Here is a 24,705-nt window from a genome sequence, read left to right on the forward strand (position 1 = left end):
GATCCACAAATGTGTAATCAGATCCACAAATGTGTAAAAGAAAAATCTGTGTCTGTAATTAGATCCACAAATGTGTAATCAGATCCACAAATGTGTAAAAAAAAGAAATCTGTGTCTGTAATTAGATCCACAAATGTGTAATCAGATCCACAAATGTGTAAAAGAAGAAATCTGTAATTAGATCCACAAATGTGTAAAAAAAAGAAGAAAAATCTGTGTCTGTAATTAGATCCACAAATGTGTAATCAGATCCACAAATGTGTAAAAAAAAGAAATCTGTCTGTAATTAGATCCACAAATGTGTAATCAGATCCACAAATGTGTAAAAAAAAGAAATCTGTCTGTAATTAGATCCACAAATGTGTAAAGAAAGAAATCTGTATTAGATCCATAAATGTGTAAAAAAAAAAAAAAATCTGTGTCTGTAATTAGATCCACAAATGTGTAACCAGATCCACAAATGTGTAAAAGAAAGAAATCTGTATTAGATTCATAAATGTGTAAAAAAAAAAAAAAAAAAAAAAAATCTGTGTCTGTAATTAGATCCACAAATGTGTAATCAGATCCACAAATGTGTAAAAAAGGAAATCTGTCTGTAATTACATCCACAAATGTGTAATCAGATCCACAAATGTGTAAAAAAAGAAATCTGTCTGTAATTAGATCCACAAATGTGTAATCAGCTCCACAACTGTGTAAAAAAAGAAATCTGTCTGTAATTAGATCCACAAATGTGTAATCAGATCCACAAATGTGTAAAAAAAGGAAATCTGTCTGTAATTACATCCACAAATGTGTAATCAGATCCACAAATGTGTAAAAAAAGAAATCTGTCTGTAATTAGATCCACAAATGTGTAATCAGCTCCACAACTGTGTAAAAAAAGAAATCTGTCTGTAATTAGATCCACAAATGTGTAAAAGAAAGAAATCTGTATTAGATCCATAAATGTGTAAAAAAAAAAAAAAAAGAAAAATCTGTCTGTAATTAGATCCACAAATGTGTAACCAGATCCACAAATGTGTAAAAGAAAGAAATCTGTATTAGATTCATAAATGTGTAAAGAAAAAAAAAAAAAAAAAAAAAATCTGTCTGTAATTAGATCCACAAATGTGTAACCAGATCCACAAATGTGTAAAAAAAGAAATCTGTCTGTAATTAGATCCACAAATGTGTAACCAGATCCACAAATGTGTAAAAGAAAGAAATCTGTCTGTAATTAGATCCACAAATGTGTAATCAGCTCCACAACTGTGTAAAAAAAGAAATCTGTCTGTAATTAGATCCACAAATGTGTAATCAGCTCCACAACTGTGTAAAAAAAGAAATCTGTCTGTAATTAGATCCACAAATGTGTAAAAGAAAGAAATCTGTATTAGATCCATAAATGTGTAAAAAAAAAAAAAAAAAGAAAAATCTGTCTGTAATTAGATCCACAAATGTGTAACCAGATCCACAAATGTGTAAAAGAAAGAAATCTGTATTAGATTCATAAATGTGTAAAGAAAAAAAAAAAAAAAAAAAAAATCTGTCTGTAATTAGATCCACAAATGTGTAACCAGATCCACAAATGTGTAAAAAAAGAAATCTGTCTGTAATTAGATCCACAAATGTGTAACCAGATCCACAAATGTGTAAAAGAAAGAAATCTGTCTGTAATTAGATCCACAAATGTGTAAAAAAAGAAATCTGTCTGTAATTAGATCCACAAATGTGTAAAAAAAGAAATCTGTCTGTAATTAGATCCACAAATGTGTAACCAGATCCACAAATGTGTAAAAAAAAAAAAGAAAAAAAAAAAGAAAAATCTGTAATTAGATCCACAAATGTGTAAAAAAAGAAATCTGTAATTAGATCCACAAATGTGTAAAAAAAGAAATCTGTCTGTAATTAGATCCACAAATGTGTAACCAGATCCACAAATGTGTTAAAAAAACATGCGTGTGTAACTGTGCGTCTGTGAAAAACAGGCCTCTCAATTGGATGTGTTCTTACAAGTGACGTTTGCTACAGTTCTGCCACGTTAGTTTTGTAAATGCGTGCAGCGATTTGTACTTGTATGGAGACTAAGCACCAGGGGGCGCAAGCACCAATGATATTAGTCACCGCTACCGTTTTAAACCTGACCGGGCCCTCGAAGAACATCTTTGAGGGTGTGTTTCAGAGACCAGGAACACGAATGGATCATCTTGCATCTTTTAATTTTACATCAACACAAGAATAAAAATGGTAATAATAAGAAATGTGAGCACAAACAGTACTGTATTGTACGGAAGAGCACTGCATTCACTGGATAAAAACAAAACAAATCCTTTACTCGTAATTACGAGAGCTGGAAGTCTAGGGGGGGGCGAGAAGTGGGCTAAGGTTAGCCGATGATAGCACACTGTGATTGGACAGTGTGGATTTTCCCTTAAGGTGTTCCTGGATGAAACAAATTCCTCCAGGGAGGGGCAGGGGCCCCCGAGAGTGCCTTGATTAGAGAGAGTGGCGACATCACGAATCGAGAAAAATGGGTCACGACTCATGGTGACATCTTGGGTTCAAAGTAGCGTTCGCTGTTAATGTGTCTGCCTGTAAATCCAGTTATTCATTTATTTATTTATTTATTTGCCGAAAATGATGGGTTGCTGTGCATTCAGATGCACAAATAGACACAATAAGGGCTTCAAGAAGAACAGATTCCCTTCAGATCCGAACAGAAGAAAAATTTGGGAAAATAAAGTCAGCCGTGTGGGATGGAAGCAACTTCATTGTCAAAGCTTTGAGAGGTGAATTTATTGTTCAGTCCCACGTACAGTAAAACTCACCTAAACCGTCATCATATAAACCAGATATTCACAATCAACGGACAAAAAAGTCCCAATGTTTTTGTATTGTTTTCCATGTAATAAACACAGTATATAATGGATTTTGTACAGTAGATTTTCACTCACATCGGATAAAATGTCCCATCCGATCGCAGTGTATTCCCATTAAACTCCTTGCATGCGGGACCGGAGTTTTTTTCGATGATTAAAAGCCCGACCATTTATTTTTTTTCACACCATGCTCAGACTCGGACCCACAGCCCGACTTGCACCTGTTAAATCAGACACCGCAAAAGGCTGTGATTTGACACTTTGCTGCCTTCACTCCTTCGTCTCATCATATGTTAATACTTTTTACAGTGTGCACGTAGATGACATTTTGATAATGGGTCAAATACATTTGGCAGAAAAAAAAATTTCGGAGGAAATTTTGACCTGGTCATTAATGAGGCGCACGTCCCAATTCAGGATTCCCGTAGATGTTCGTCACCTCCTGATTTAACTAATCCATTACATACATATGGCTCACATTGGATAAATGTCTCATCCAATCACAGTGTATTTCCATTAAAAAACCCAGAGCAGTCTGGATGTGCAGAGGTACAAATTAAAGTTCAGCGCTGACACTTGCCAATTTGAGGAAAGTGGGACCGGAGTCATTTTTGTGATTAAAAGTCCGATCGTTTAGTTATTTCAAACTGTGTTCAGACTGGGACCTGAAGCCTGACGTGCACCTGTTAAATCAGACACAAAAGACTGTGATTTGACACTTTCTGCTTTTAAACCTTTGTCTGCCATCATATTATAGCTCGCACGCTGATAAATGGATCAGAAAAGTTTGCACATTTACAGCACGAAGTCGGTAAAAGAGGAAAATGTACAGCTTACCTTTGATTTAGAGGTAATGATTGTAGAAAGAAAAGTTTGTTGAGGGTCAAATTAGTCCAGAATAAAGCATAATCCAGAGACAGAGAACTTTAAAACTCACACACGTCATTGCATGACGTGGAGTTACAGAGCTGCAGCTGTATAAATCAGGCTTTAAATTAATTAAATAAAACATCATGAATTTTAAATTTGATAGCTTAACTATTTTTACATTTATTTTAATAGCACCTGTACCTGGATGTGTTTCTGTATGTAGTTAAATGATTAAAAAAATGGTGAAAACATTAAAGGTTCATTCAGTAGTTCAGTGCAGTTGGAACCAAAATGGCGCCATGTTCTGAGTTGATGCCACTCTCTCAGTTAAGGCACTCTTCTCTGATCGGTCCACTGTCTTTTATTCTGAAATAATGCTGAATTTATGTGGAAATGATTGTTGTACCAAAGCTTCAGGTGTCTGTCGCTGAGATAGATGACGACTGGAGTGCAGTTTGAAGCAGAAACAAGGCGATAATCGGTGGATCACAGCTGACGCTCCGAAATGACGCATGCGCAGTGAAGGCAGGGGGGACCGATTTTTAGGTGGGAACCGATTGGTCGGCGACACCGGCTCTCGCTGCAAATTGCACTTTAGTGTTGGAATGGGATGTACCTGGATGACATTTGGAAGATTGCGTTCCACACAGCTGGCATGGCTCAGCTCGAGGTTGACTGGCACACACCTGACCGATTGGCCAGCTCCTGCCGGAATGCTCCTGTTGCCAGGAAGCCCAGCGTGGTCAGTACCTGTGTGGGCACAGACAACCCCTGGCTCCTCACCGTTGTGCTCTGGGTAGACCGCAGTTCTGTGCGCAACTCCAGTAACAGTGGCCTTGGTAAGCGAAATTAGTTTATGAGCCAGTTATCATCAGTTGCAATTAAATCCTTGTGTTCCCTGAACACACACTCACCTTGGATTGCACCATGTGCAAGGTTTTCTAACAGTGTTAACACAACCATTGTTATTGCCATTTTCCTCATCACTTTGCACACGATTTTATATCCACCCATATAATTGCAAACACGTGGGTGTGTTAATTGTTTGTAAGTGTGTCTCTGGTCTGCACATCAGTTTCCCAGCATCACCTCTACCTGCTGGCAGTGGACCAATAGCTGTAGAAATGTGCGTACGCCAGCCATGAATTTTGCGCGCTGCACCACACATTTCCATGGTCATTTCACTTTTGATACATGTGAAAGTTAGCGTGGAGACAGACGTACACCACATTTTTGTGCGTATGCAGCCTTTGTACATGAGGGCTTTGGTACTTTCCAAAACATCATATTCATAAAGTGTTGGAAAAGTTCTTGTGTTTTTCTAAATTTTCATTGTTATCATGACGGGAAATGTTGCATATTTGTGTTCATTCTTAAATTTTAATAAGACAGTTTAATTCTGAGGGTTTTTCTAGTGAAAAGAATGCAGCTTTCATCAGGGAATAAGATAAGGCCAGACGTCTTTCCTCAAGGTTTTAGCCTTGGACAGGTAACTGACATTCTTACGGTGGGGGGGTTTAGATATGACTGGCAAAATTGTTGATAGGTAACCCCCTCCATGTGTTCTAGAGTTGCTGTATATTATTTGGAGTTTGGGTTAACCTGCCTTCAGTGATGACACTCCCGCTGTAATAAAGACTTCAAATTGACTGTCTTCTGTTTTCCTCTTCCTCTGCCATGAGTCTCTGTGGTTGTTGTTATTATTATTATTTTCCTGCCACAGAGTGAAATAAAATCTCTCACCAGTCCCAGCTAGATGTCTTGTGGTTTCAATAAATCCATAAATGTTTCAATAAAATTCTTCAGTAATGCAAACTGGGAAGTCCATGTCAGAATAATGTCCACTTGTTCTTTCATGAATAAATTTCATTCACTCACATGCCTGCCCAGCTCTGTGCTGGAAAGACAGGACAACATTCTGATCTGTGAGTGTGTGATGAACCAGGATCAGATCCTGTGTTTGGACATGAGGTCAGTTTAGGTCCAGACTCTGCTTCACTGCTCTTCCTGTTTCTTCCAGGTGTCCACACTTACCAGAGGCTGAACGGCTGTGAATGGGACGATGAGACTGGAGAGGTCAAAGGTTTTCTTCAGTACAGTTATGATGGAGAAGACTTCATTGTAATGGACATGAACACACTGACCTGGATCGCTCCAGTGCCGCAGGCTGTCCCCACCAAACTGAAATGGGACACTGAGGAAGACAGACTGCAGTCCATTAAGATTTTCTATACGCATATATGTCCTGAAAATCTGAAGATGTATCTGAAGTATGGAAAGAGCTATCTGCAGAGAACAGGTGTGATCACATGACCTCATTTCATTCCTCAATCAGCATAAAATAACACTGCTTTTAGAACCCTCGGAAAGTTTGGAGATTCCGATGTCTAGCTCAGGGGAAAATGCCTTGAATGCTACGTCAGACAGGAATTTTCATATGGAAACTTGAGGAAACTGAGCACCCTGAGGTCCCCTAGTTAACCTAACAGCCATGGTGGCCTCCTTTGTGACTGGTGGGACAACAATGTTACGATTGTTGAAAATGCATCTTTAAATTAATTTTTAACAAGACAGTACTGCTATATGTAATATATTCACATTATATGTACAGTTAAGTTAGCAGCACCACACATCAGCAAAAACGTCTTTGATTATTAGATTGAGGTCAAAAGATAATGTTAGCCTAGCTCTACTGTGGTATCGGCGAAGTAGTTCATGACTCAAATTATCGAGGTAATCTCATGAACGGACTTTTTCCAGAAGTAGGGTTTTTTTTTTTGTTGGGTTTTTCAGAATGTCTGAGGGTTCTGAATGCAGTATAAACATTCCAACACAGAAGTCACATGACTGTTTCACTTTGGGGGCTATGTGACACTGATGCAACGCCTCACGATCATTCACGTTGTCACACATCTGTTGTCTTTCACACTCTTCACACAGATTTATCCTTTAACACATTCACGTACAGAAAGTAACTCATGGTCTGAAGACACACAAAAACTATAAAATCCTGCATATTTCTGTGGTCACTGGGGCAGGTGTGGTGGCCAAGCGATTAAGTGCGGTTGTTTCTAGTGCAGAACGTTCCCGGTTCAAAAACACCCCTGCCCATTCTCCATGTGGAACTGTTTCATGAAGGTTACCTGGTGTAAAATGTGCCAAATCAACATGAAGATCCAACTTGGACAAAAGTGCTGCTGCGAGGTTACAAAGTCCACTCAGTGTCCAGGCTGACTGGTTTTAATGTCCGATTGATCCTCCACAGCAAACAAGTTGTTTGTGCGTGTCAAACTGACTTGATAGTGACAGCATCCAAGCTGGAATTGAATTCAGCAGCCTGCAATGTTGTTTGTTGTAGTGCACAAACCCCCAAGATTTAAAACCTTCAGGGAGAAGGATGATGAACTAATGTCCTTAACTGGCAGCAATGATCTGCTTTACAGTCAGCAGTCACATTAATTTTCAACAATTAACTTCAGATCATTGTCCACCACATTATTTGTAATTTCACTCACCTGTAATTCCAATAAACATCTTTGCAGTGGATAGGTAAATCCTGTGAAATATTCCTGTGGTTTTTATTTTTAAATAAATGCATTTCCATTAAGCTTTTTTTCTTCAATTTGCAGCTTGAAATTGTGAAATTTTGCATTCATTTTCTAGCACACACAACAACACAAGTCTAATTATGGCTGAAAGTGAAGGCAGCCTGCCAGCCTCCCATTGTTCTCAGTTCCAATTAGGTTTACATATTTTCTTGATTAAGCGCCTGACCTTGAATTGGGACCTGCCCCACTTAATGACAGAGTAAAAGCTTCATCTGACAGAAGAATTATGTGCATTTGTTTGAGTCAATCTTTTTTCAAGTCCGCTATAGAGTAGTACCTTAAAATCCTAAACCCTGATTTATGTTTCTACAACTACATATCTCCATGGCCAAGTATGAGTATTGTGCACAAGGGTGCAATTTAGAACTAGAAATTTGGGGGGATAAAGTGTGAGGCCTGCAGGGCCGAAGCCCATAGGCGGGGGGTCTGGGGGCCGCTTTAGGCCCCCAGAAGCCAACGGTTTCTAGATAAGCTCAGATGCATTCTGAGCATCCAGAACAGTAATTTTAATGTTTTGAGAAGACCATAAAGTGGACACCATTTGACTTATGCAATTTGAAACTGTGGATACAAGTACTTTATTCTGAGAATAGCCAGCATTAATTTTCTTAACATCCTGGTGTAAATAAGGTATCACCACATGTGTAGAACTTAAAAAGAATGATAGGTTGAGTTTTCATTAAAAAAAAAAAAACAACTGCAATGTGGTAAAATGTATTCATAAATATGAAACTTTCTCAAGATTTGTTTTTGGATAAGTTTGAAAAAAACAACAGATCATAAGTTTAGGATAAATTACTTATCATGAATTAAATTTTCGAAGTGGCACTACTGATAACACTCATACTGAACATAATTTCGCTTGCATAGACTGATTTTGGAGCTCAAGAAGTAATTGCAGATGGGCTTTCTGAGGTCCCAGATAGCTTTTCTGATTTCCTTTTCTAACATTCAGAATTTAGTAAATTAGCATATGGTCCATTGATACTTATGTGTAGACACTAGTCCCTAGAGGCAACTATTTTTGGTTTCAAATCTGGTCAAATGCAGTCCCAGAAAATTCCAAATGTGACAAGAAACAGGTGTTGTAAACAAGTCAGTGCTGCTAGAAATACAAACTTGCAGAAACAAAGATACTATTCTGACATGGTTTGCACATAAGACTGGCATAGCATGTTTCAAGTACACACATATATGTCAGAAGGTGGGGGGACATACCATATTCTGTCCCCCCTGGTTGAAAAGGTGGGGGGACAGGTCCTCCCTATCCCCCACCAAATTGCGCCCATGATTGTGTATTTACATATTTTTAAATTTCTGCCAAAGTGTTTTGCACGAGATATAAATCTGTGCGCTCTGTGTAAGTCTATTTTGAAAGTGCTCATTAGATGTCGTAAAAAACAATTCACAACAATCATGCTTATACAGTAGGCGTGAATTGCTGTAAAGTGGAAGAAAAAAACTCTTGCTTTGTAATTGCGTCAAGCCAAACAAAATGAGTCAAAATGTGCGGAAAACAATAGAAAGTGACAAAACTGGTGATTGGATGGCAGGAACATTAACAGTAAAGCAGGTATCAGGTAGCCGTGGGACTGGATGTTGTGTAAGGTTCAGGTGAGTTGGTTTGCTTCTTAGGTTTAGGTGCCCTGACACTTGCACAACTTTGATCCCCACACTTACACGCACCGTCGTGTCGATCCCCTGCTGTGCTCCAAGCTGAACGCCGCGCTTTGTTCCACTGGATGCTGCATGTTGTGCGCTGGACGCTGCATATATAAAATAATTATTTTGTAGAGGATTAATCATTTTCTCTGAATTGGCTTTTGAAAACGCCTTTAATCGCTTCCAGAATCACAGAGGACTATTCCAGCTGCGGCTTTTCTCTCTCACACGCGCGCTTAATGATGTGGAGAACGCATTTGGAATGGTCTAAAAAGGTAATTATTTGTAATGTTTATACTGTAATACCTTGGTAAAACAGTTGCATGTTCATTCCTTCTTGTGAACAGCTGTAAAAGAATGTGGTAACATCTTGTTATAATCATTCAGACGAGCTGCGTTTTGATGCAGTGCACTGATGCACTCACGCAGTGTTTTTGAATTGTTTGCGCAATGTTCACGTAATTAATGTGTGATGGGAGATTTTGAACATTTCAAAATTTTCTTTCTGCACATGCACGAAGCCGCACACAGTTTACAACAATTTACATTGAGCTTGAGACAAGTTTACTCTCCTGCATGGCAGGAATCAAAATGTGCATGTGCGTGAATCAAAGCCATGCAAGTGTCAGGGGCCTTTAGCAAGTATTCATAATTGTAAGTTAGGGGCATCGATGCCGGTAACGCGTTACACTTATCTGACCACTTTTTTTTTGTAAGGAGTAATCTAACGCGTTAATCTTTCCAAATCAGTAATCAGATTAAAGTTACTTCTCCAAGTCACTGTGCGTTACTATTATTTTTGCATTGTGGGTCGATAGCAGCATTAAACTTGGTCCATGGGCAGGGGCTCGGGGTTCGACTGAACTGCCCACTTTAAGCGAGCTGTGAGCTTTTCATCTGCGATTTTTTGCAGCAGCTACGACTCGTCCTCACCTCTTAAAGCGCAGTGACAAACAGCACACCTGCACTGAGCTTTACAAAGACATTTTATGCTTTTTTTTTCTCCGAGCCGCTCCGTATCTGCTGCTAAAAACAGCTGATCCTCCGTGACGCGTCATCAACTAACACTGTTTTCCACTCAAATGCACCTAAACTCTCTTTCTGAGGACCACATGATGTGAAAACGCAATAAAGCTTTCTTACCTGTAAATCTGTTCATGTTTTCTGCTTAAATAAATGTTATCCATTCTTTGTGCTCAAACGCCAAAGCAGGGGCGAATCCAGATGGAATGGGGGCGTGAGGCAGGGATGTGCCCCCCCACAACACCCCTAGATTAAAGGTCCAGTTTTGAAGCCTTTTTTTTACTACAACTACTAATACTCCTTAAAATAATAATAATTTCGACAAGTAAAATGTTTAGAGAGAATTTAAATGTTAGAATGAATTTAATAGATACATTTATAAACAATGTAGGTTAGAAATTGCAAGTTTTACTGTTACAGTGCTGTCAAAAGTTAAATATGAGGTCAAGAAAGAGGTCTTTATTTTACTTTTTATAAAACAAGTATTTATTTTCATTGAAGTCAACAAAGGGTTACTATAAAGTGAGTTTTGGCAAAACAGGTATCATTGTCATGTTGAGGAGGGTTGTTGTCGGCAGCTGGGGAAAGTAACTAAAAAAGTAACTAGTAATCTAACTTAGTTACTTTTCCAATTGAGTAATCAGTAAAGTAACTAAGTTACTTTTTCAAGGAGTAATCAGTAATTGGATTACTTTTGTACATGTTCCTGGCGTTCTCTGTGATGATGGCAGGATTTTTGTTGGAGATTATTCACTCCATGCAGGCTTCATGCAGTAGCACACCAGTATTTTTAACAGTATGGGCTTTGTTTAAAATTCTGGTTTGCAGAAAAAGGTCTTCATTTTCCACTCCGGATCAATTTGAGCATAACGTTCAGCCATCCATCTTTTTTACTACTCGTTCAGCATTGTGTGAAATCCCATGTCACCTTAGTAGGTGGTTGAGAGATTTGTCATGTTCCCAGAGTATTTTACCTGACCTTTATACATCCTACAAACAGTGAGTGGTGTTTGCTCTGTGCGGTACAAGTTTGGAGTTTTTAATGGAAATGTATTGGAGTGGGACAGGACGTTTTGTCCAATGTGAGCGACAAGCTGTTGTACAAAATCTGGTATATACAGTGTTTATTACATGGAAAACAATACAGAAGCAATGGGACTTTTGCTTTTGTCCACTGAGTGTGAGTATCTAGTTCATAGAATGACAGTTTAGGCAAGATTTACTACATATACATTGCCCTCCACAAGTATTGGAACACTTGGTATTTCACACATTTTAATTTGTTCATGCCATTTTGAATACAAAACATAGAAAAAAATCCAAAAAAAAAAATCTAAAATTATGTTCCTTAAACTCAAAATGAAAGTAAATCTCTACAATGTAATATAAATGAATTAAAAATATAAAAGCCAAGATGAAGAGTTGCATACAGTAAGTAATGGAATGCTTTTGTATAATACCTGTCAATAATCAGTTTTATTGCCAGTTTTCTTCAGACAAGTCAGGGGTTGATACATGAACATTTTAAAGTCACTAAATATGTCCTGGACTTTATTTACATCAATTATGAAGAAATACAAACAGTATGGCACTCTATCGTGAGTGACTGTGCAAGAAGGAGAAGAGTGAGGAAAGCCACCAAGACACCCAGACAACCCAGAAGAAGTTATAGGCTTCTCCAGCTGTGATTGGAGAAATTGTGCATAGTGCATGTTTTGCATTTTGTATCCCCAGTTGTACAGCTTCATGATGAAGTGGTACAGAGAAGAAAATATCAGACTGAGGTCTGATATTCCTGTACAGACAAAGCAAGTGAGGTTAATATTTTTTTTTATTCTATGCCTGTTCTGAGCTGTGTTTTCATCTTGTTGGTCTTCATTTTACATGACCATCACAGAGGTGATGGTCTAGTGGTTAAGTGTTGGGCTTCAAACCAGAGGATCCTCGGTTCAAACCCCAGCAAGACCAGAAAATCTCTAAAGGGCTTAGGGCCTTAATCCCTGAGTTGGTCCTGGTGCGTAGTGAGCGCCTTGCATGGCAGCACCCCTGATATCAGTGTGTGAGTGTGTCTGTGTGAATGGATGAATGTGAGGCATAATTGTAATGCGCTTTGAGCCTATGATGCAGATGGAAAAGCGCTATATAAATGGAGTCCATTTATCATTCATGTCCACTTCGAGCTCATTTGCTGTTAACTCCGCCAATGCAAACTCGCCAGTGTAATAAAAAGTTGCTCGGAGACTGGTCCTCTTCATCGCTCATAATTTCTTTGTTCGCTTTTTGTTTTATTTTGCACCATGAAAACTGTAAATTCGCAAATCTGCTACGCAATCTGAATTGATTGTCATGGTAATGGACTGATATGGGAAAATATCCCATATTGGGGGAGATGATGGTCTAGTGGTTAAGGCATTGGGCTTGAGACCAGAAGATCCTGGGTTCTGACTGGAAAGTCACTAAGGGCCCTTGGGCAAGGTCTTTAATCCCCTATTGCTCCCGGTGTGTAGTGAGCACGTTGTATGGCAGCACCCTGCCATCAGGGTGAATGTGAGGCATTATTTGTGAAGTGCTTTGAGCGTCTGATTCAGATGGAAAAGCGCTATATAAATGCAGTCCATTTACCATTTATTTAAAATATCAGACCGGAAATCAGCCAATCATAGTGTGAGTACTGTCGTAGTCATATAATAAAACAGATTATTTACACCCAAACACCCTCTGATTGCATAAAGAGCTCTTCGTGCTTTGTGCTTCAGTAATTCACTGTCAGATCAAAGCTTCCCAAGGCACTGAACTTTAGGTTAGCATTTGAAAAGGGGAGAATAAGGAGGAGCGTTCTAGGGGCCCATGATTGACAGGGGCACAGAGAGGCCCCTAATACAATTATAATACTGACAAAACAATGTGACACTCAGTAATAAACTTAGAATCACACATCACAATGTATTGGTAACACTACATTTATTTGTTTTGGAAACATTTCTCAACACTGTCCCCCCGTATTTGCAGAAAGTGGTTCAGTCCACCTGCTCCGTCAAACAGCTGCTAAAACTTTTCATAGACAGCGAGCGAAAGATGAGGAGGCAGGATACCTCAGAGGCCAGGAAGCAACAAAAGAAAAGAAAATAAGCTCAGACATAAGAAAGAAGCGAATGGTCCATGGTATATCACCTAGTTCTTTCATAGACAAGGTGGGTCTGTGATGGAAAGTTCTGGAATGTTAGCCTGTTGTCAGTTCCTTACTTTGTCCATAGTGTATAAGATAACTCACTTTTCTCCTCATATTAGCTCATATTTCTGAAGAAAACTCTGGATGTATACATTATGCTGTTGTTATAGTTAAATAATCAATATAGGCAAACATTTACCAAGCTGCTCTGCTCAAAACATGACACGTTCTGAACAGACACGTCAGGAGCAGCAGCACGTCTGTCAGTCCCGCACCCCCCCACCCCACATGAACAAGTCCAAGTGCCCCTAAGAAATGAGGTGAGCAGCTGTGTGTGTTGAAGTAATCAATTATTATGGAGAAAAACCTTTAAATAAGAATGATAATGAAATTAAAAAAAATTATAGGCTGTGTTTCAGAACAATTTTTGTGGTTCAAAAGCATCAGCTATCACTGAAATGTAATGTTTGGTCAGTAGTTTGGGACTCCAGTAGGAACAGGCTGGTGTCGGGTGCACTGTGCCATGGGCGGCAGTGAAAGTTGAAGTCCTCGGTGGACCAGACTCGGGTGGCAGGGGCTAGCTCTGGGGGTGTGGAATGTCACTTCACATTTCTAGTGCATGCAGACTGCTCTCAATCCAAACAGAGAAATGGTTACATTTTCTGGAAATCAGAAGATTTAATAGCAACAACCATACAGCCTCATATATGTATTTATGTCAGTCTAGAGCAGGGGTTTTCAACTCCAGCCCTCAAGGGCTGGTGTCATCCTCAGTATGCAGTCAAGTTCTCCAAAGTGCTGCTGACCTCATTAACTGACTCAGGTGTGTTAAAGCCAGTGTTGTATAAAGTACCGGAAAATCACACTTAAGTAAAAGTACAGATGCCCATTAAAAAAATGACTTTGGTAGAAGTTCAAGTTACTGATTGAAATGCTACTCAAGTAAAAGTCTTAAAGTATCTAGTATTTATTGTACTTAAGTATGACAAGTAATGTACAACTAAATGTACTCAAGTACTGAAAGTAAAAGTACAAGTAAATGTTAATAATCAAACACGGACTGATTTTTTTATATTAAAGTTTATCTAGGCTTGTAAATGACTGGTAGTATTAGTCAAAATACTGAAAATTGTGCACATCACACAAAAACACTTCAGAAACAAGGTTTCAAAACCTAAACGAGAGTAGGCTACTCACTAGGTGTTCACAGGAAACATTTATTTATTTCTATCTTTTCTGTTGTTTTGTTTCATTAGGTTCTTTTTGTCTCTTTCTCTAAAATTGTATTGTAACATTATTAGTCTATTATTATTGACTATTATTGTCTATTATGTAGACTATTATTGTTGTTGCTATAATATATGAATAAAAATAAATTAAAAAAATTACAGTTTGACTCTTTTACGACAACGAACGCTGAGACATTAATTATACAGAAAACAAATCAACACAAACGTGCTGATGTGAACAGCTTAATGCTAACTTTAACATTGAAAGCGCCATAGACATGCTAACGCGTTAGCCTCGGTCCCGTTTTTAAGTTATAAAATACATCTATCAACTGTTTCAGAAGACTGTAACAGGTCGGTTTAACAAAAAATATTAAATATTACTCACAAACATATGCTCTTCTGGGTTTTAGCGGGAAAAAAATTAGGATAAAGCGAAATAAAATCCATGAATCATAGATCAAAGCACTACTTCAAACTGTGAATCACTGCTTCAATTGATCAAGGTTCAAAGCAAAGCAACGCTGCAGAAAAGTTGATTACAGACCCGCTGCAGGTCTGTAATCAATGTAGAGAAATGATCATTTTCCTGACAAACACCTCCCAAGTGCGCAACTGCAAAAAGCCTATCAGACATGCCTCATGACAAATCGGCCTGACTTCATTGCAGTCACTAGTAATCAGTGGTGTCTCTGGGTGAAAACACGACTTTTTCGTGTGTGTGTGTGTGTGTGTTGTTTTTTTTGTAACGAGTAACGGCATGGTGCATAGAAAATGTATCGGAGTAGAATTATGCAATTAAGGTCGGAAATGTAGTGAAGTAAAAGTAAAAGTGAAAGTAAGCTGAATTTAAAAAACTCAAGTACAAAGTCTCCCAAAACATACTTAAGTACAGTAGTGAAGTATTTTTACTTCGTTACTATACAACACTGGTTAAAGCAGTGACACATCTAAAAGTTGCAGGACACCGGCCCTTGAGGTCTTGAGTTGAAGACCCGTGGTCTAGAGTATCAGTCTTGCAGCAAATAATTGAATTTAAATGAATTTCATTGTATTTTCAGCGCTTCCTCTACCAAATACCTGTCAAATCATGTTTTCACAAATTTGGCAATGATAGTCAAACATATCATTAAAATGCATGGTTTTATGTAACAAAATTTTCCGTTAACCGAGCGGCTAGCTACGAAAGGGCCCAATAAGATTTATTTTCATTGGGCCCAAAATCCCTGGCGGCACCCCTGTAGATTAGTATTTGGTTTTGGCCAGATTAGCTGTGAGGAACCAGTTCTGACAGTTGTTCTCATGCAAATCCAGGTGCTGCTGTAGTCTTGGTTCTGTGGGTGACAGTAGCAGGTCATCTGCAAAGAGCAGGAGTTTAATTTCAGTATTGTTGAGGGTGAATCCTTTTGTAATAAAGTTTTACTGTACATTTATTTTCCAAACAAACAGATTAGATTGTTTCATATACTTTAGGAAACCACTTTGTAATAACTTTTGAAAAAGCTCATCATACCAAATAGAATGAAATACTTTCCTTTTGTCTGTATTTTGGTGAATATACTGATTAATAAGACTGTGCAGGGTGATGATCACTGCTGCGAAATTTTGATACCTCTCTCTCTCTCTCTCCAGACCTCCCCTCAGTGTTTCTCCTCCAGAAGTCTCCGTCTTCTCCAGTCTGCTGTCACGCTACAGGTTTCTATCCTGATAAAGCTGACATATTCTGGAGAAAAGAAGGACAACAGCTTTTTGAGGACATGGATCACGGAGAGCTGCTCCCCAACCACGATGGAACCTTCCAGATGAGTGTGTACCTGAACCTTTCATCAGTCAAACCTGAAGACTGGGGGAAGTACGAGTGTGTATTTCAGCTGGCTGGTGTCAAGGACAAAATCATCACCAAATTGGACAAAGACATCATCAGGACCAACCGCGGTGAGGCGGAAAGCTGGAGGAGGACAATCCACTCTGAAGTCCTGCTCACAGTCCTGCACGTCTTCACTTCTGTATCAGATGGATCTTTGTGTGTCATTGTGTGATTGTTGTCGTTTTCTTTCATTAAATCCAGTGGAATTTTTTTTCTTCTGGATTTTTCAGTCTCAGTTAATTTGCTTGAGAATCAAACTGTTAAATGCATATTTACAGTTCAAAGTCAGAGATGATCCTGTTTGATCTGGGACTCTTATTTTGGTGGCCAGCATGAAACCAGTTCCACACTAACTGGACGTGTTTGTTGCTGTTGTTTTTTGAACAGAGACGCCCAGTGATGTCCTCGTCCCCGTCATTGTTGCAGCGGCTGTTCTTGCAGTTGTTCTGGCTGCAATCATTGGATTCATAGTTTACAAGAAGAAAGGTGAGTGAATAAATACAAAAGATTTTCTCATTTCAGTTTCCAACACTTGATTTGATTGTTTTTCAGAGTTCATCTGATCAGTTTGTAATTCCTGCTTTAGCAACTTCACAGTCTTCATGTCATCTCTATTATTTTATGTCATTTGAGCATCAATAAAATGACAAGTACAGTTGTGTTCATAAGTTTACATACCCTGGTAGAATTTTTGATTTCTTGGCCGTATTTCAGAGAATATGAATGATAACACAAAAAGGTTTTTGTCACTCATGGTCAGGGCCCTTGCTGCAATACCGCAAATTTCCGCCCGGCTCTTGCGTTCAAAATTGGCTGTGCCGCCCAGCACAGATTCTCCAAAAAAATAACTGAAATGTTGCTGAAAATGTACCAATTTGATCACATTTCAAGCCTATAGGGCTGAAATTTTGCTTTATTTTGCAATTTCACCCAAATAATTAAAGAAATAAGAAATATATTTCTCATTTTCTTCATAACCAAAACAGCTGCAAACAGCAGAGATCAGCAGTCATCCGCTTTTAGTGTTCTGTGAAGCCACAGCGCTGAAAGTATCTCAGAGTGGCCAGCGTCTCTCTCCACTCTGACTGAAAGGAAAAAACTTCATGAAAATCTTTCATTAAATAATCCAACCTTCCTTCTGTGTCCGTAGATGCTGATACATTCAGAAATTTACAGTTTATTTTACAGTTTAAAGGCACTGTGTTTCCAAAATGCTCTGTTTGCTTGGTGAGAGTGAGGGGGAGAGGAAAGGAGGAGGAAACTACAAACTGCTTATTGTTTACAAGCCTCAGTGTAACAGGAAAGTGAGAAAAACTGATTAAGAAATTTTTTCATCCAGGCTTAATTTTTAAAAAAAAGCAGGTTTGGCAATCAAATCAGTCCACGTTCAGCTCTTGTTCAGACAAGACAATTAGTGGTTATATTGTTTAAAAAAAAGTAATGCAATGCTACAGTGGCCGACAAGGGCCAAATGCACTGCAATGGCCAAATCCTCAGTTAAGAGAAAACAGCTGGAAGTTCAGAAACTATGCAGATTTACAAACTCAAACACAAGTCTAAACGAGTTACAAAAAGAAGAACGTATTGCGAATGAATAAAATGCGCTGCAAGAAACAAAAGCAAATGCATCATAATCAAATGTTCTGCAAATAGAGAAACGATGCAAAGCACAAAACGATGCAAACCAAGAAAACATGCTACCTGTCAATGATGTTGGACACTGATAAAAACAAAACAGTAATTAATGCATCAAACACAGAGATGTGCATGTACTGTAAAAACACATACTATGCTATGGATTGTTTATTCAGCTAAAAGGGACAGTCTTAACTAGCCACTAACTCATGGGTTAATGTTCTCTACCACGATTTCCATCATTTGGAAAATTTAACCACACATACGCGCGCGCACGTGGTGTCATACGTCTTTTGGGGACAAAATATGATATTCTTACTGTCAAAGCAACATTTCATTCTGCGCAACTCAAAGTAGCAGCAATGTCAGCGTGGATGGCGTCGCACCGCGGAGGAAGGGACCATGAGCCAGGAGCCACGGTCCTTCTCCTCCCTGTCTTCGTGGGAACATTGGCAGACCTTCCCCAAGTAGAGCAGGTGACTCTCTTTACTGTTGTATTTTGGCGATGGTGAATCTGATTAAAACTAATCCACTAAGTCGGTGTGATGTCATTGTTTTATAATTGCCATGGACATTCGGAACCGAGCTGAAAGAGCAGCAGGAGCAAGTCCAGCGGAGAGCGAGAGAGAGGTTTTTTATCAGTCGGACCTGCAGCCTGGAGGACCGACACCTAGCCGGTAACAGACGGTGGCAGCCGCAGAGAACGAGTCACTTGGAAGAAAAGCGCTTAATCAGTAAAGTTCCACAAAAACCACACATGGAGGATATATTTTTTTCTTTCCTTTTTTACACGGGGGGCCATAACTTCAGCTTGTCGTTGAGCCCACGTGATACTGGTAACACCGCACGCATTTGCCAGAGCTGATTTCATCACAGGTTCTGGTCCCAATGACATCATTTGAATTAGCCAATCAGATGGGAGATCCGGCAAAATATCGCTAGCTGTAAGTTTGCCGGGTCCGGCAAAATATCTACTGCCTTATTTTTAACTTCAGTTGATGAACTGGCGAAGTGGCAGATATTAATGATGCAGTCCGGGTCTGAGAGTTGGCTGCCCCTTGGAAAAGCCACGTTAATGAGGAACGAATAAAAACTCCAGTGGGACATGGCGGGCGAGCCTCGTTTCTTGATCGCACCAAGAGTCCTGGTTAGCGACTTTAATCCACAAAAAAAAAAAATAATCCACCCCCACCACCATATGACGATATGGTGCAACACGTTCCAGGTGCTCCCAGTGTGTTTCAATGTGTTTTTGATCATTGACATTGTCTTAAAATCAAGTCATTTACTTGATTTCACTGTGTTTGTCAAAATCAGTCTTTCAGGCAGACTCTAGTGTTCAAAGTCTTTTCAGACAAACTCAGTCACAACAAGCTAAATTTACATCAACTTCAACATAGATTTTGATGGCAAACCATGAAAAAAGATGAATCATCACTGTCATCAGTTCAATGACGATGTCAAACCATGTCAGACTTGTCACAATGCCACAGTCTGCTCTGGGTTTTGGTCATAAATCTGTCGACTTCATACCGAATACATTATTTTTACGTGTGCTACAATGACTTCATAACTTCTTTAAATGTTATCAACCAAAATAATACACATTCTTACCAAAATTCCAGCAAAATTTTGGATTTCTGCTCGTCTGTTCTGAGGGAGCGTGCAAAACAACTGCTGTGCGTTCAGCCTTCCAAGATGAGCAGTTCAGCACTCCAGGTAACCTGACCAAAATACCTGTCTATTATGGGATGTCTGTGGATGGGGCCCTTAAGGTCAGTTTCAGGCTCAACCTTCATTGGAATATGAAGATTGTTAGAAATCAGTAAAAGGGCTGGGGAGGAGTCAGACATGACCTTTGACCCAGTGGTTGACCTTTGGTAAATTTGACCTCACTTGAACAATTCCAGGACCCACCTCCATATGTGAGCCACGATTGGTGCAATTCGGAATGAAAACTAAATTTTGACCTTTGAACCCAATGACCTTTACCTTTTCCAAACCAAACCAATTCTGGGGTCGGCCTTCATGCTGCACTTACCAAGTTTGGTGGTAAAACATCTGCGGGATGAAGATTCCAGATGACTGCAGCAGCATGATGTTCTCAGAGATCTTACAGGAAGACAAAAATGAACTCGGATGGAAAAGTTAGTCAGGAGAAAAAACTAAAGATATTCTAACTTTTATTGTGTTCTTGTTTCAGGAGCTAAACGTCTTCTGCCTGGTAAGTGCAGATTTTTTTTGTTTATTCATTTGTATTTTTGAAGGTTTGTAGCTGCAGCTGTCTGCTGTTCAGTATAAATAGGCCAACTGTTTTTCTGATCTTACAGCTGACAGCAGCTCTGAGGTGTCACAGCACCTGAATCCAGACGCCACAAGAGCATGAACACTGTGAGTCGCTTTATGTGGATTTAAAAACATGACTCAAACTCGACAAATCCACATTTAAACAACAATCAACATCAGACTTTAAAGTGGATATGACACTTAAAGACAACATAGTCTTATTACATGTAACAAAGGTTATATAATTCGGTCAACCTAAGCGTTTTGGGAAAATGGACGCAGTTCTCCCGTTATATACAACATTTGAACATCCCGCCACTGAAAATGTGCACGCCCCGTGATCAGCTTCCCGCTAAGCACCAAACCTGAAACGTCACTGCCTGTAGACCATGCTTGGTGGCCGTTGTTTACACATTTTTTGTTAGCGGCAGAAACTTTGATTAAACACAGCTCTCGGGGACTTGTTTGTCGATGTGCCTGACCAGTGTGTCGCAGCATATTGCACAAACACAAGGGCGAAAGGTTTTACCCTTTTCAAGTCCAGGCAGATTGATCGAAAGCCGCGGTGTTGTGCGATGCATGAAATGTCAGGCTGCCGCTCCCTCCACTCGCACACCCACATTTGCTCCCGACAGCAGACACTTTCCTCTACCGTCTCCATGTTCTCGCACCGCTCACAGGAACACATAAAATGTCAACCCCAAATAATATGTTCACAATAATCTTGAAATGGTCAAGGAACTTGTAAAAATATCAGTGCAATACGTAGTAAACACGGCGGCGGCATGTTCACTGTTGTTTTCGGCGATCTTTTTTGAAATTTTCGCTGTTTATTTCCTATTCTTTCGTGAAAATAACGTAACTAAACACGGATGAATGCAATGCCAGGCACTCGAAAACAGCAAAAACCCGAAGGTGATGACGGTAGTCCGCAAGTAGTACCTACACTGTCGCGGCTCCAGAACAATAACAAAGGCAGTAAACAGACGCTAGAATCGAAAATGCTATAATTATAGTGTTATAAACAGCAGCAAGCCTCGCTTACCATTCCGTATTCTGCAGCCTTTCAAAATCCAACGGAATTGGCACGTCTCTTGCCTCTGCTTCGGCTCCACCATAAGCACCATCTGCATTATTTTCGCTGCCGGAATGCTCCTGGTTTGAATGTTCGTCCGAAAGATACGGCTCCAATCCGTAGGGTCAAATCACTGCTGTGACATCCTCAGGATCCGAGTCAGTCTGGATTTCCTCACAGAAATAATCCACACTTGAAGAGGAGTCAGAAAAGTTCTCGATCTCGTCACTGTCCATGCTGAGGTCTATCTGTTCCTGTTGTCAATTGAATAGACAAAGATGGGACTCTACACGCTGTGACGTCACGGCATCACATGACCGTTGATGGTACGCTGCCTGTGCGCTTTCCAAGAAACACACTTTTGAGAAGCTGTACAAACTTTATTTCTCAGTGATAATGATTAAAACCACTTTCAACTTACTATACTGTATGCATATTTTTGATATTTATATCAGTTTTACATAATTTTTTAGGTGTTATATCCACTTTAAGGTTTAATTCAATTTATTTGGCGAAAGGATATGATTTTTGAAATAGAGTTTTAAACTAAATTTTATACGTTTTTATGAAAAAAAAATTGGTAAAAGTAAGTGAAATAAATGCTTTAAGAATGTAATTTAGGTTAAACATTTCTTCCATAATAATATGTGCAACAGTGAGTTTGAACAATTCTGATTTTGTTTCATGGCTGAAATGCACTTAAGGTCCCAAAACTAATTTGTTCATTCAGATTATAGAAGCACTTTAATTTGTGGACAAATGACACTTAGAAGATGTTGGTACAGTGCATCCAGAAAATATTCACAGCACTTCACTTTTTCCACATTTTGTTATCTTACAGCCTTATTCCAAAATGGAGAAAATTCATTTTTTTTCCCCTCATAATTCTATTCACAACACCCCATAATGACAACATGAAAAGTTTTTTTTTTAAATTTATAAAATATATATATATATATATATATATATATATATATATATATATATATATATATATATATATAATCATTTATTAGACACCCAAGCATAACAGAAATTCACTCACGACCAAACTCATAACAGAAAAAACAAAAAGAAATATAAGAAAATAAATCAAATACATGGTGCCTAAAGACAGTTCCTAAGTTCATAGACATTTATACCCAACACAATCTGAACACAGCAGCACCTAGTTACAGATAAAAGAAGTCAAATATTTCTCCAGACAACTCATAAAAAAAAAAAAAAAAAATGAAGGTTCCAGTACAACAGCCTCTACATATAACACAACTCAACCCTAATATTCTAATACATATCTACGAAATACCATTTGTTTGTATAAATGTTTGAACCGGTTAATATCTGGACATTGCTTAAGTTTCTCTGGTAAATTATTCCATTTTTTTTGGGCCACAAATGGAAACACAAAAGCACTGCCTAGTCGTCCTAGCGCCCGCAATTTTAAAATAAAACGTACCCCTTAAATTATACCTACCCTCTCTCAACGTAAAATATTCTTGAATTCTGAGAGGTAATTGTTTATTTCTTGCTTTATGCATCAGTTGAACAGTCTTAAATGTAATCATATCATAAAGTTTTAATATCTTTGATTTAATAAATAACGGATTGGTATGATCCTGAAACCCTGAATTGTGAATTATTCTTAATGCTCTTTTTTGAAGGATGAATAATGATTGTAAAGTAGTTTTATAGTTATTACCCCAAACTTCCGCACAGTATGTCAAATAAGGTGCAATCAATGTACAATACAAAGTATGTAGTGATTTACCATCTAAAGTGTACTTTGCCTTATTCAATATTGCAATACTTTTAGAGACTTTCTTTTGAATATGATGAGCTCTATATGAGCTCTCCAGTTAATTTTAATCATCAATAATCACACCTAAAAACTTATTTTCCTTGACACAATCTAGATTTACCCCAAGTATATTTAACTGTATTTGTACATCCAATTTATAATTTCCAAATAACATCATTTTGGATTTTGACCAATTTAATGACAATTTGTTGACATCAAACCAACTCTTCAGCTTTATCATTTCGACACTCAACTCAAACAATAATCACTGCAAATTCTCTCCAGAACAAAAAAAGTTTGTGTCATCAGCAAAGAGAACTGTTTTAAACACATTGGAAACTTTACATAAATCATTAATATATAAAATAAATAATTTTGGTCCCAGCACAGAGCCCTGGGGAACCCCACAAACAGTGGCCAGATACGTATGTAGAATTGCAGTCCCCGATTTTAACAAACTGCTTCCGGTTTTGCAAATAACTTTTAATCCAGTTCAGAGCCACTCCTCTAATCCCATAAAGTTCCAACTTTTTAAATAATATGTTATGATTGATTGTATCAAAAGCCTTTTTTAAGTCAACAAATAGACCTATTACTAATTCCCTTTGGTCCACATGTTTATTAATCTCTTCGATTGCATTGCACAAAGCCAAAGCTGTGGACCTTTTCGCTCTGAACCCATATTGACTGTCATCAAGCAAGTTGTGAAGTTCAATAAATCTATCCAGTCTGTTATTGTAAAGTTTTTCCAGTATCTTAGAGAATTGTGACAATATAGACACAGGCCTGTAGTTATTAAAAAGATGTTTGTCACCAGATTTAAACAGAGGTATCACCTTTGCCACTTTCATACCATTTGGAACAATTCCTGTTTGAAATGATTTATTAAATATATATGCTAATGGTTTAACAATTTCTGGAATTATCTGCTTTACTAAAGCCATATGTACATCATTATGATCAGTTTACTTTTACATGTGCTGACTATCATAATAATTTCTCTTTCATCAACTGGGCCAAGAAACATAGTATATGGATTTCTCTCAATTAATTGCTGGCTTTCCCATGTAATATGTGGAATGTCAGGTGCTAAATCTGGCCCAACATTAACATAAAATGTATTAAAACTATTCACTACTTGGTTCATGTCATATTCATCTTTATTGTTACAAGTAAAGTAAGATGGGTAATTCTTTGATTTGGGTTTATTTCTTAAAATACTATTCAGTATTTTCCATGTTTCCTTTATATTATTTTGATTATAATTTAGAATTTTGCCATAGTATAATTTTTTTACAATTCCGCATAATGGTTGTTAATTTATTTTTATAGCATTTATATTTAATCTCAGCCTCTCTTGATTTACTTCTGATGAACTCTCTATATAACATTTTTCTTCTTACATGCCCTTTGCAGTCCCTTTGTTATCCATGGATGGACATTATACTTACTATTTAAGCTGCAATGTAGAACTGGACAATTTTTGTTGTATACATCAAGAAATATCTTTTCAAATTTAACATATGCTAAATTAGCATCGTTCTCCGTATAAATGGAATTCCAATCCTGCAGACATAAATCATTTTTTAGGGCGGTAATAGCTTCTTCAGATTGCAACCGCT

The 24,705-nt window shown here is 38.3% G+C and overlaps 1 protein-coding gene across 1 annotated transcript in view; it reads left to right on the top strand.

Moving 5' to 3' along the window:
• LOC117502103 (major histocompatibility complex class I-related gene protein-like) overlaps positions 1–24,705 on the top strand; it is a 145,329-nt gene that overhangs the window by 58,159 nt on the left and 62,465 nt on the right. The window contains 2 exon segments of the mRNA XM_034161119.1: positions 16,677–16,775; positions 20,128–20,148. Of these exon segments, the coding sequence (XP_034017010.1) occupies positions 16,677–16,775; positions 20,128–20,148 (120 nt within the window).

This window comes from Thalassophryne amazonica, chromosome 20 (genome assembly GCF_902500255.1).
Source record: "Thalassophryne amazonica chromosome 20, fThaAma1.1, whole genome shotgun sequence".
Classification (NCBI taxonomy): Eukaryota; Metazoa; Chordata; class Actinopteri; order Batrachoidiformes; family Batrachoididae; genus Thalassophryne; species Thalassophryne amazonica.